Raw genomic sequence first — 14,155 nt, 5'->3', positions numbered from 1 at the left:
CAATGGGCTACCTTTTTAGAATGGGATGCTAAGGAGCGGTGAGATTTTTTTTTTCCTTAGATTTTTCATTATGGTTTTTTAATCTAATTTTTAGATCCCCCCCCCCCCCTCTCCCTTATACCCTCATACATGTAGCACCCTCCTAGGTAGGTTCTAGGTGTGGTAGTGACTGTAATTATTGCTAGGTAAAAGTATAGTTAGCTTACTGTACTGGGTGAGCTGTGATCATTTAGTGAGGTCTGCACTGTGTGCTCAGGTGCTGCTAGTCTGCCTAGTTTCCTCTGCATCCTGGAAACTGCAGAAGTTTCTGGATGATAGGTGTGGAACTATGTAGTTCGCAGCATGAATATTGATACCACCACAGCCTATCCCAGAGAGAGGGGCTGTCAACCCCCATAACTGTTGCATGGGGTGGATGTGGGTCTAGAGGTCCTAACCTCCATGACTGCTGCTTGGAGAGGATGTGAGTCCAGAGGTCCTCTTCTCCCATAACTTCTGCATGGGGAGGATGTAAGTCCAAAGGTACTCACCAACCAAAACTTCTGCATAGGAAAGCTGTATGTCCAGAGGTCCTAACCTCCTTGGCTGCCTCTCTGGACTGCATCCCTGGGAAGAATATGAGTCCAGAGGTCCTCACCTCCCATAACTGCTGCATAGGGAGGGTGTGGGTCCAGAGGTCCTCACCTCCATGACTGCTGCTTGCGGAGGATGTGAATCCAGAGGTCCTCTTTTCTCATAATTGCTGCATGGGGAGGATGTAAGTCCAAAGGTCCTCACCTCCCATAACTTCTGCATGGAAAGGATGTACGTCCAGAGGTCCTAACCTCCATGACTGCCTCTCTGGACTGCATCCCTGGGAAGGATATGAGTCCAGAGGTCCTCACCTCCTATAACTGCTGCATTGGGAGGGTGTGGGTCCAGAGGTCCTCACCTCCATGACTGCTGCTTGCGGAGGATGTGAGTCCAGAGGTCCTCTTTTCCCATAATTGCTGCATGGGGAGGATGTAAATCCAAAGGTACTCATCAACCAAAACTTCTGCATAGGAAAGATGTATGTCCAGAGGTCCTAACCTCCTTGGCTGCCTCTCTGGACTGCATCCCTGGGAAGAATATGAGTCCAGAGGTCCTCACCTCCCATAACTGCTGCATAGGGAGGGTGTGGGTCCAGAGGTCCTCACCTCCATGACTGCTGCTTGCGGAGGATGTGAATCCAGAGGTCCTCTTTTCTCATAATTGCTGCATGGGGAGGATGTAAGTCCAAAGGTCCTCACCTCCCATAACTTCTGCATGGAAAGGATGTACGTCCAGAGGTCCTAACCTCCATGACTGCCTCTCTGGACTGCATCCCTGGAAAGGATATGAGTCCAGAGGTCCTTATATTTTATAACCGCTGCATATGGAGGATGTGAGTCCAGAGGTCTTCAACTCCCATAACTGCTGCATGGGAAGGATGTAAGTACAGAGGTCCTAACCTCCATGACTGCCTCTCTGGACTGCATCCCTGGGAAGGAGATGAGTCCAGAGGTCCTCACCTCCCATAACTGCTGCGTGGGAAGGATGTGGGTCCAGAGGTCCTAACTTCCATGACTGCTGCTTGGGGAGGATATGAGTCCAGAGGTCCTCTTCTCCCATACCTACTGCATGAGGGGGGGATGTAATCCAGAGGTTCTCACCTCCTGTTACTTCTGCATGGGAAGGACGTAAGTTCAGAGGTCCTCACCTCCATGGCTGCCTGTTTGGACTGCATCCCTGGGAAGGATATGAGTCCAGAGGTCCTCACCTCACATAACTGCTGCATGGGAAGGATGTAAGTCTAGAGATCCTAACCTCCGTGACTGCCTCTCTGAACTGCATCTCTGGGTAGAATATGAGTCCTACGCTCCTCACCTCCCATGACTGACACCTGGGGAGAGTGTAGCTCATTGATCCAGAGGTCCACTTCATGCTTCTCAGGCTGGTTTTCCTTGGGAAGGAAGCTGAAGCTGGAGACCTGCTTAGTCGATTACCATTCCCAGCTTAAAGGTCCACAACTACAAAGTCCCTGTCTGAGATGATGTGAAAGTCACATCGTCTGCCCACCTCCCCAGTTTGACCAATCAGAGGAAGACTTGCATTCATTGATGAAAAGGCTTCTCCTGAATGGTGGAGAAGCACTCTGCCCATATTCCTGCCAGAACACAGCACCGCTTACTGTATGTAGCCAATACTACTCTAGTATATTCCAGCACACGTCACCCTCCAACACCACTAATAAACCCCCCAAAACGTAATAAAAGAACTGACCAACGTGCAGGAAAATATATGTAATTCTGCTAAACTGAACACAATAAAAATGTATTCTCGATAAATAATTTTGGCGCTCAAAAAAATAAAAAACACCAGAAAACCTAAAATAAAAGTCCACATGTGCAAGTGCAAATGTCCAAGTATGGTGACTGCGTCGTGTTCCACCACCTACACCTACCTTATGTTCACACCCAAGTGTATAGACCTATATGGAAAAATCGGTCTATGTGTGCTTTCCCCTTTAAGGGGTATACGACATCTCCTGGGCATCAGGACTTGACTCTGTGTCAGTTCTCCACTCCAGAGAACATCCACCTTCTCCCAATAGAAGTTTCCAATATGCATCTCAAATAATTAAAGCTATCATCATGCTTACTGTTTAAAATATACTCTGATTATAAAAACAAGAAATCCACTTACTTGGTGAGGTGCACTAATTGGTGCACCACAGTAGAAAGCACATATATCAGTGCTGCCCCTTAAGGGGATTTCAGATCAGCAGCTCAATACACAGATCACAGCCTTCCAGTTTCTGGTATGCCTGATGACGTCATACGACTCATAGGCTTTTTGTGTTGAATAAAGTAGTGAAGGATTAAGCCCCCATGAATATTTTTTAGTCTGTGTTCCATTAGAGAGATTTTCTGTCACTTTCTGTCCCAGAGACACAGCAGGAAGTAAGAGGAGTTCTCTCCAAAGTGAGAAGAAATCACCACAGCAGGAGTCTCCATGATTTCTTCTCACCTCCCAAAATAATTGCGTATTTCCCATCGCTTTCTGTACCAGTGACAATGGTCACCTGAGAATACAGTGCCAGCAGGTTGACAGAAAGCAATAAAAACCTGTAAAAAGTGTAATGAGAACTCCGGAATAAAGATCTGAGGGTCCAAAATCTTTTAATATTAGTCTTTGTTCATAACAAGATAACATAGAACAACCATTGTGTTTCGCGGTTTAGACACTCCTCCTACATCAGGGCTTATAAATACGACAACTGGACTCAATGGGGTACTTTAGTACTTGTATGCATGTAATGTATGCAACCCTATAATACTGCCAATACTCCGCCTTATTATATGTGCACTAACCTGAGCACCAGGGTCCAGTTACAGCATTTATAAACCCAGCTGAAGAGTGTTGTGTCCCTGAAATGCGTTGTTTATCAATGTAGTCTTGTTATGTGCAAACGCTAAGAATAAAAGATTTTGGACTCTTAGGCCCCTTTCACATGGGCAGACTCTGCCAGCAGATCTGCCTGCTCAGCGAGGGACCCGTCTGCTAATCCCCATTGACAGGTTGGTGTCCGCTCCGTTTATGTAGAGCAGAAACAGCCCGATTTCCTCGTTGAACGGGCAGATGTAAATCATCTGACTGTCCGTTTCCCATCTGTTTGCTTTTAGCAGATCAGATGGGATGCAGGCGGGTGTAAATGGACACATGCCACTTCATAGAGGGTAATGGATGGTCAGATCGGGCGGTCCTTGTGAAAGAGGCCTTTGATCTTTGGTCTGGGGCTCCAATTAGACCTTTTACATGTGCATCTTAAACTTCAGGTCCCCTAGATAATGAGCACCCAGTTTTTGTTGAGTCGGCTTTCTGGAGCTACTGCACTCCATATAAACTCAAATGAATTTCTTCAATCATGAACTACAAGATAACCTCTGATATACATGTAGTAATACCCACTTAGTCATTTTTGGGTTCCCTGTCAATCTGGACCTCTTTCTGAAAGCCCAACCTCTGCTGACACCACCGCACTTTTGTGGCCCAAACAGGGGCGGACTGACAAGTCATGGGGCCCCCGGGCAATAGGTGATCATGGGGCCCCTGTGTCCTTTACCCAAACTCAAAAAAGCCTATGAAAAAGGTACCAGGGGCATCTCATGGGGCCCCCTACTGACCCCGGACCCTCGGGCAGTGCCTGAGTTTCCAAATGGCCAGTCCGCCCCTGGGCTCAAATAAGTTACCACTGTAAAAGGGACTCACACACAAGTCAGTGTAAATCAATTTGAAGTTTATATTGAGTTTGAACGTAGCTTGATGAAAAAAAAAAACCCAAAAGCAAACACATAACAGCATTGGTATATGCAGCAATATAATCACTCTTGTCAACTTTAAGTAAAAGTAATAGCATCCACAGAACGTACCAATAACTGTTAGTAGGCCTGCTTTCAGAAATAATCCACTGCCTCCAACCTGAGGTGACTGTTGTATCCCCAGCGAGTGAGAATAACTATCAATAAACAGGTAAGCTCTCTGCGGGTTCTCAGAACCTGATGGCAAGGACTAGAATTGAAAATGGAGAGAGTTCTCGTCTGTAATCAACCAATGTCCCTTTAAGAACAATACAGAGTCTTCCGCGTGCTAGTTGGGGCCCAGTTAGTGTTAAGATGATCTAAGGTGTAGAGCAGGAGTGTCAAACTGACGGCCCTCCAGCTGTTGCGAAACTACAAAGGCCTCTGCCTTTGGGAGTCATGCTTGTAACTGTCTATCTTGCAATGCCTCATGGGACTTGTAGTTTGGCAACAGTTGGAGGGCCACCAGTTTGACACCCGTGGTGTAGATGATAGTTATTAAGTGCTTCTCCTCTTAATGGTGGTAAACTGATGTTTTAAGGCACTAGACAAGGACAGATTTGAAGTAGTAAAATGTAACGGTTGGCAAAAGTGTCTGTAAGCAAGAAGAACTCTCTCTCTGGGTGACAAGGGCCACAGGCAACAGTAGTAGAAATCCAGTTCAACTGGGAAGGGAAGGGTTGTTTCAGTTGGCACAGCTGTATTCTGGCCTGCAGCTGTGTGTCCTGCGGCCAGCTTGGATGATGAGACTGTAATACAAATATGTTCCAACGGTGGCGGCTGGGAGAACTAGGCCGCAAACTAGGGTAACTAAGTGCAATGTCCGCAACTGTGTGCAGATTGATAGCAGATGGGATGAAATTGACAATGTTCTCTCAGTTTGCGGGTGTATGGGACGCTCTCACCCAATTAATGGTGTCCAGTGGGTCTTAGCGGTCTGTCTTTCCCTGTAGATGGGGACTCCCACAGACTCTCTGGTCCTTATTCGGTGTCCCAAAGGGGTTTCCTGCTTGCAGAATGGCTCACTGGGCAATGTGGCAAGACTGACGATCAGCAGACTCTTTCTGCTTCTCCTCTCTCTCTTTGACCCTGGCTCTGCGGCCTGGTCAGCACACTTCCTCTTCTCTTGATCTCTCCCTTCTCACCTCCTGTTCAGTCTCCCGGCCTTTTAGTTATATATGCCCCCACCCACACGCAAGCTCCTCTGGGAAATGCAGTTCCCAAGTGCACTGTTCTTCAGTAAAGTCCTGCAATTCATCATACAGATTCCACATGGCTATTCTTCAACACGTGGCTGCTACTAGTCTACAGGACACCTGCAGGACATCTTGTGTTGGCTTCAATATCCTGTATTAGACATTTATAGCAGGGTGTTACATACATGTTCTCAGGGGTGGACTGACAACTCATGGGGCCCCCGTGCAATAGGAAATCATGGGGCCCCTGTGTCCTCGCCCACACTCAAACCACACCCAAAAAAGTCCATGAAAGGTACCAGGTCTCATGAGGCCCCCTACTGACCCCAGCCCTCGGGCACTGCCCGAGTGGCTAAATGGCCAGTCCGCCACTGCATGTTCTGGACTTTAGCAATTAAACCCTGACAGAAGTTCTAATCCTTCCCTACTGTTTCCTACATTAAAAAAAACAAAATGCGTTTTTTTTGTGTTTTTATGTGCTGTACAGGGGCTTCTTTGGGGCAGAATCATATATTTCTGGCCCTATAGACTTTTATAAGGGGAAAAATGCACATAACACATTTTTGCACTTTTATTTGTGCATTTTCAGGTGCTCCCATTAACCACCTCTGCAGTACATTGCAGACAGGTGCCCCGTATTGGCACAGCGTTGTACCTGTACATTGCTGGCCTCTTCCAGGTTCAGGGCACCACCTCCCGCTGTGATTAGACAAAGGGGAATTTTGTCAGCATGTCCCAGCCAATTACTCATGGCCGGGACCTGCTGATCAACTGTGTTCAATTACAGCACAGAGCCCTGTGTTGACAAGCAACAGGGTTCTGTACAAAGTGAACAATCGCTTCAGGGAGAAGGAACAATGAGATCTTAGTAAAAAGCAGAATACATTACACACATTACACTTGCTAGGCACAAAGTTAACCTTTTGATTTCCCCTAGATGTTACCCTCTTCCCAGCCAGTGTCATTAGTAAAGTGACAGTGTACAGTATTAGCACTGATCACTGTATTAGTGTCACTGGTGATGTCAGTGTCAGTCAATTAGTTTAAATCTCAAGCAGCACCAGTTAGTGTCAGATTGCCCGTCGCACTCCCACTATAAGTCGCTAATCACCACCATTACAAGTATAAAAAAATAAATAAATAATAATTGTTGTATACAGTGCCTTGAAAAAGTATTCATACCCCTTGAAATTTTCTTCATTTTGTCATGTTACAAACAAAAACGTAAATGTATTTTATTGGTATTTTGTGTGATAGACAAACACAAAGTAGCACATAATTGTGAAGTGGAAGGAAAATGATAAATGGTTTTTAACATTTTTTACAAAAAAATACGTGAAAAGTGTGGCATGTACAGTATTTGTATTCAGCCCCCCAGAGTAAACAGCAATTTTCAAATCTTGCCACAGATTCTCAATTGGATTTAGGTCTGGACTTTGACTGGGCCATTCTAACAAATGAATATGCTTTGATCTAAACCAGTGGTCTCCAAACCGAATGCGGCCCATTGCTGCCTCTATCTGTCCCTCGGGGTACTATTCCTGCCACTGATACTAACAAGGAGGCACCACTTCCACTGGCACCAACTATGGGGCATTTTCCTTCCACTGACACGAATGATGGGGCACAATTCCTCCCACTGATATAAACAATTACTATTTCTCCAACTAATACCAAGGGTGGGGCACTATTCATCCCACTGACACCAATGATGGGACACTACTCCACCCACTGACACCAGTGATGGGGCACTATTCATCCCACTGACACCAATGATGGGGCACTATTCCTCCCACTGACACCAATGATGGGGCACTATTCCTCACACTAACACCAATGATGGGGCACTATTCCTTCCACTAATACCAATGATGGGGCACTATTCCTCCCACTAACACCAATGATGGGGCACTATTCCTCCCACTGACACCAATGATGGGGCACTGTTCCTCCAACTAATATCACTGACTGGATACTATTCCTCCTTCCACTGACTACAAGAACTATGTCAATTTTTCACTCCTACTAACGCTGAGACATTTTCTACTTCCACTGACCACTCCAGCCCTCATAAAGTCTGAAGAACAGTAAACCGGCCCTTGGTTTAGAAAGTTTGGAGACCCCTGGTCTAAACCATTCCATTGTAGCTCTGGCTGGATGTTTCGGGTCATTGCCCTGCTGGAAGGTGAACCTCCACCCCAGTCTCAAGTCTTTTGCAGACTCTAACAGGTTTTCTTCTAAGATTGCCCTGTATTTGGCTCTATCCATCTTCCCATCAACTCTGACCAGCTTCCCTGTCCCTGCTGAAGAAAAGCATCCCCACAACATGATGTTGCCACCACCATGTTTCACGGTGTGGATGGTGTGTTCACGGTGATGTGCAGTGTTAGTTTTCCGCCACACAAAGAGTTTTGCTTTTAGGCCAAATAGTTCAATTTTGGTCTCATCAGACCAGAGCACCTTCTTCCACATGTTTGCTGAGTCCCCCACATGGCTTCAGGCAAACTGCAAACACTCTTCCGTAAATCCAGATTTGTGGAGTGCACGACTAATAGTTGTCCTGTGGACAGTTTCTCCCACCTGAGCTGTGGATCTCTGCAGCTCCTCCAGAGTTACCATGGACCTCTTGGCTGCTTCTCTGATTAATGCTCTCCTTGCCTGGCCTGTCAATTTAGGTGAATGGCCATGTATTGGTAGGTTTGCAGTTGTGCCATACTCTTTCCATTTTCAGATAATGGATTGAGCAGTGCTCTGTGAGATGTTCAAAGCCTGGGATTTTTTTATAACCTAATCCTGCTTTAAATTTCTCCACAGCTTTATCCCTGGCCTGTCTGATGTGTTGGCCTTCATGATGCTTTTTGTTCACTAATGTTCTCCAACAAACCTCTGAGGGCTTCACAGAACAGCTGTATTTATACTGAGATTAAATTACACACAGGTGGACTCTATTTACTAATTAGGTGACTTCTGAAGGCAATTGGTTCCACTAGATTTTAGTTAGGGGTATCAGAGTAAAGGGGGCTGAATACAAATGCATGCCACACTTTTCAGATATTTATTTTTTAAAAATGTTGAAAACCATTGATCATTTTCCTTCCACTTCACAATTATGTGCCACTTTGTGTTGGTCTATCACATCAAATCCAAATAAAATACAATTAGGTTTTTGGTTGTAACATGATAAAATGTGAAATATTTCAAGGGGTATGAATACTTTTTCAAGGCACTGTATATACCATAGTTTATAGAAGCTATAGCTTTCACACAAGCTAATCAATATACACTTGCGATTTTTATTACAAGAGATGAAGCAGAATACATTTGGCCTAAATTTATGAAGAAATGTTTTTTATTGGATATGTGTTATAGCAGAAAGTAAAAAATATTGTTTTTTTCCAAAATGTTCTGTCTTTTTTCATTTAATAAAAAATAAAAATACCACCAAAATAAAGCTCTCTTTGTGTGAAAACAATTAGAAAAATTTCATTTGGGTGCAGTGTTGCATGACCACGCAATTAACAGTTAAAGCAGCACAGTGCTGAATAGCAAAATAATGACCTGGTCATGAAAGAGGTAAAATGGTTAAAGTCTACGGGGCTAAAAATGCCCAATTCAGCCTGAAAAAAAAAGTTAAATGTACTTTTTTCAAGAGACAAGCATTGAGCTTCAAGGGACGGAGCACTCAGATGTGAACAGGCAATGTAAAACACTATGATTCTTACTGTTGAGCGTTGTCATGTGCAGGAAAACATGCGACAAAACACTCAGGTGTAAGTGGCGGCTTAAGTTACTTAAACGTGAGATGTGGTCAGTGGCCTTTTTCAGAATGCTTTCTCCTTTTAGGTTTACTGAAGAAGTCCTTAGGTGTGCGGAAGGATTAAAGATCAACATTCGTCACTAATTCTACTTAGATTCTAAACGTCCTGGCACCTGCTGCCCAGATCTGCAGTGTGTAGGACCAGCTCCTGTCATCTGAATATGGTAAGTTCCTGGCTAGTTTCTATTCTTTGCACAAGGAGATGAGAGCTGGGAGGGTGGACAGTGGACAGAGGAGGGAGGAAGATGAAGAGTGGAGGGGATGGAAAGCTTCAGCCAAGTTATGTCACATATCAGGAGGGGAGGCAGCTGTCCGTGCCACTTTTGGAATGGTAGGGAAAAGAGGGAGGAGGGGTGGGTGACAGGACGGTTGGGGGCCAGCTTCAGTGTTCAGCAGGTCTAAAGGGTCTCTTTTGCAGAACAGCCTGAAGAGGAGAGGGAGACGTAGAGGGGGCTCAGACCTAGGGGCAAGCCCAAGGCCCTCCACCATCACAGGCCTTACCTCGAAGTGCAAGTGCATGGATATAAGGGGACCTGTCCTTGTCAAGAGTTTGGAGTTGCATTTGTAAGAAATTTGGTTGTCTCTCCTGCCACCCTGGGGCTGGTGCCCCCTCCTTCATCTCTCTCTCTCTTGCACCCTGGTGTATGCCCCTGCTGCCATTTCCCTTATAAATACATAACCAGTTGAAACATTGTCATCTACACCCGGGACACTCTGGGCTCCTGGACTTATTTGGATTTTGCTCTTTATTTAATTAACCCTTTAACCTGGAATAGGATCCTGTGTTGATATTTGCCATGCACCGTGCCCAAGTGATGATGAACTTAAGTGCCAATGAGAATGGGGCTTCTGGTCTCCAAACACGACCCTTCACCAAGACCTTTGGAGCTCCTCCAAGCCCTAGTGGTCCCCTCAAACGCCAAAAAATGACAACGGAGCAAGACCAGTCGCAGCCCTGCCCACCTCAGTTTGTGCGCAAGCTTAAGAACGCTGCCATTGGCACAGGCTGTGACATCCGTCTAAAGGTGGCAGTGTCAGGAAACCCAGTGCCAACGCTGAGCTGGTACAAAAACAAAGAGCCCCTTGACCCCAGAGCAGAGGAATACGGGACGCTGTGCATAAGGGACAGCAAGATGGAGGATGCCGGGGTTTACTCTTGTGTGGCGCAGAACGCACTGGGAGAAGCGGTGACGAGCGCTGTGCTTGCCATCATCGAATTAGAAGGTAAGAGAGATTCCGTCATTCCTTACTTTGTTGAATATATTGTACCATGTAGGTAAGTGTCACCATGTACCTCAATAATTTATGGCAAGTACAACGAAAGGAAAACCGAGTGGTGCAACGCAGGGAGGGTGCCACAAGCAACTGATACCGTGTTTGAGTGACATTTGCTGGATTGATAACTTGTGTACTTCGTCTGTATAGCTTCTATACGCTTCATCAGCACATACCAGACAGAGCAACTATCCATGTCATTCCTCAAAGCAAATCGTTGCTCTAAACTCCATGTGGGCACATTTCTTTAATTCCATTTTGCACATTTTGAAATGCATGTACAGAAAAGGCAACTGCCAAAGCATGAGTCTCCTTTTTTAGGTCTTTGTTCAACCATACCTGTTATTGAAAAGGTCCAGCCTTCTGTGCTGATATATAAGATTTTGGTAGATTCTTGTATGAGGTGAGTGACCTCTGTAATGGTTTCCTGGGTCTGCACCCGCTCTGCAGTTATTAGGAGGTTCTTCTGTCTCTGGTGGATTTATAATTCATTTTATACTATAAAGAATGCAACAGGAGGAGTAGTAACACCCCAAGGTAGGAGGTAACAGAGCCTGGAGCATAGGCAGGAAAGTCTTGAGATAGCCAAATGCACCTGAATCTGCCTATAACTGAAATATCAGTTTTGGAAAGACCGACCCTTTAAGGTTTTAGAAAAATTTTTGCTTTGAGCCATTAACTATCTTTTGACTCTATCGGCAAGATTACCCTACCTACGCTCCAACTTGACTCCCCAACATTGGAGCCTTACTCCTGCAGAACCAGAGGAAGTCCCACTCCACTTGCTGGAATATCTATGATAGAAAAATAATGGAGAGCAAGATCTTTTAGTAGTAACATAAAGTGGGCAAAATGGAGAAATATAGAACACTCCCTGTATGCTATTATGAAAAATGCAACAGGATGTAAGGGACTTGTTCTGCAGCAGGAGGTGTGAGACTCCAAAGGGTCCATGGAAGATATAAGAAAACAATCAACTCTTCAGTGATGAGAAAATAAAATATCACTTTTCGGTGGAGTATCATTAAATCAGTTGAAGATGATGCTGTATAAACAACCCCCCCCCCCTTTGCTTTAGCAGAGCCTAATGTTTGAAGGAGCAGAGGGCAGCTTTAATGGGCTACAGCCTGGGACTAAATATAGTCCTAACCAAGATAACACCTGGCATCTTCCTTTCAAACACAACGTTGTTAAAGCTCATTCTTGGCCATGCACTCGCAGACTGTCCAACAGCAACTATGACAAGACTCATAACTGCCCTGTTTATGTAGCAATTACTCCATTCCCAGATGGAGCCGATCTCTTAAATTTTATTTTTCTGAAAGTAACATACCGACACTGACCAGTGAACAGAGGATGGATTCAATGTACACAAGCAAATTATCGTTTTTACTTCTATACCTCGAGAGCAGCCATTCTCAACCTTTTAAACATGAAGGAACCCTTGAAAGAACTTTCTGGTCTCAGGGAACCCCTACCAGTAATGACTACTATATATCTATAGCTCAGAGTACATTAGTTGGATAGTCACTGTTAAGAATGTTCCTTCCACTTGTGGTCATTGGGAACAATACTCCCTTACAGATAGCTAAAAAGATCATTGATGTCAGTGGTTACTCATGTGAGAGTCAGAAATTGCTCAAGGGAACCTTAACAACTTATGGAGGAGCCCTAAGGTTTTTACTTCTATACCTCAAGAGCAGCCATTCTCAACCTTTTAAACATGAAGGAACCCTTGAAAGAACTTTCTAGTCTCAGGGAACCCCTACCAATAATGACTACTATATATCTACAGCTCAGAGTACATTAGTTGGATAGTCACTGAGAAGAATGTTCCTTCCACTTGTGGTCATTGGGAACAATACTCCCTTACAGATAGCTAAAAAGATCATTGATGTCAGTGGTTACTCACGTGAGAGTCAGAAATTGCTCAAGGGAACCTTAACAACTTATGGAGGAGCCCTAAGGTTCAACAGAACCCCGGTTGGGAAAGGCTGCCCTGGAGTATCAGTAGTAACTCTAAGGTCTGTCTCGGTGATAGTGCATTCCTTCGTAAATCACAAATAAGGCTAAATTTATACGAGCATACAAAATTATCCATTTGCAAACACTTTGAAAATGTTTTTTAATGGTTATTTTGCATTTTTTTAAATTTGAATCCATATCTCCACCATTGGGTTGGAGTGATCATGTAGGAAGCTGAAAAGGCTCTTGCACATGGATGCATTTTGGCATACAGCACAAGAATTAATTCCTACAAAGTATCTATAGGAATGAATTCTTGCACTGTATGCCAAAATGCATCAATGCGCAAGATCAAGATTCGTATTTAAGGTGCTCATCCAATGGTGTATGGACCATCTATGGTGCATTCTTTGGGCCTAATTGCCACTCTCTGGTCATGAGCAGCATCACATGACAAAGTGTGTGACATCACTACTCTAAACTCTGACACAAAAGCTTTTTGTGAGCTGCAATAATAGAGAAGGGGGCTGCAGAGCAGTGTAAAGGTCTTTAAAGTTGGCCCTACTAAGAAAAATATGTATGCTGCCATTGCTGACTTCTTTCTGCAAATGCTAATTGCCTAATAGTCTCTGTTTTGAATACTTTCTGAGCCACTAACTCCAAACAGGATGGCAGTCCATGAAATCAAAAATTCTCAGTGACTATGGAAGTTATAAAGCCAAAGGCACAGAACAACAGACAGAAGTTTCAGATTTTCAGAAGTAGGTCAGCAAAGGCAGCCTACATATTACTCTCAGGACAGCTTTCCTAGAACTTGTTTGACAGGTGGACTGACAATGTGAAAAAACATAAACCTCCTTCTTGGGGGTCGCACGTTGGTGTCACTGCAGTGATTACCCCAATGTAAAGGCCTGGTGAGATAAAGTTTTTGGTTATCTATGGTTTTGAAGTAGCTGTAAATTGAACCAGTATTTTTAATTATTTATTTTTATTTTATTTTATATAGAAGCACCCTTGATTGTTTTGTACCTTTCCTCCCTCCTTTAAGTTCTTGTGCTCAAATGTGTAAACCCACCTGTATTTTTGACCTTCTAGAAGACATTTATTCTTCTCCTATGTGCAACTCTGAATAAACATGTAGTCACTCCTGCTATGGTTGAGATGTTTTGATAAATTGTTGACCAACAATGTAATGTTTAAAAGATCATTTCAAGGCCAGGATCACAATGAACTGAAAAAGTTCAGTCCTGGTTGATCATCGATGCAATGAACGTCCCATAAGCATTTATTATTACTCAGGGACTCTACTGTTTTGTGTCATTGTTTTTTATGGTATGTAGTAACCCTGGATAGGTTCTGATCAAAGTTTGGGTGCTTTGATAGACACTCTTTTGATGAACTGTTGAAAAGTGTAAAACCTGTGCTACCAAGGCTGCTCATTCCCTGATAGAAACAGTAGAGATACTAGTCCATCTATGTGTGTGTGTGTTGAGAGCACCAAACACTAGCGGTTCTACAACTCAATGGTTTGTTTAAAGCCT

At 44.3% G+C, this 14,155-nt stretch overlaps 1 protein-coding gene across 2 annotated transcripts in view; it reads left to right on the top strand.

The window, feature by feature from the left end:
* The first annotated feature begins 9,780 nt into the window (after positions 1-9,780).
* Positions 9,781-14,155, top strand: part of SPEG (striated muscle enriched protein kinase) — a 442,132-nt gene continuing 437,757 nt past the window's right edge. Inside the window, exon 1 of one of the 2 annotated variants that reach the window (XM_089680603.1) lies at positions 9,781-10,598. In XM_089680603.1, coding sequence (XP_089536729.1) covers positions 10,172-10,598 — 427 coding nt within the window. In that variant the 5' untranslated portion in view covers positions 9,781-10,171. The remainder of the gene's footprint in view (positions 10,599-14,155) is intronic. The other variant, XM_089680604.1, reaches the window with a different exon arrangement.

This window comes from Staurois parvus, unplaced genomic scaffold, assembly GCF_062004578.1.
Source record: "Staurois parvus isolate SC_StPar_1 unplaced genomic scaffold, SC_StPar_1.0 ptg000246l, whole genome shotgun sequence".
NCBI classification, from domain to species: domain Eukaryota; kingdom Metazoa; phylum Chordata; class Amphibia; order Anura; family Ranidae; genus Staurois; species Staurois parvus.
This window is presented reverse-complemented; position numbering and strand designations above follow the sequence as displayed.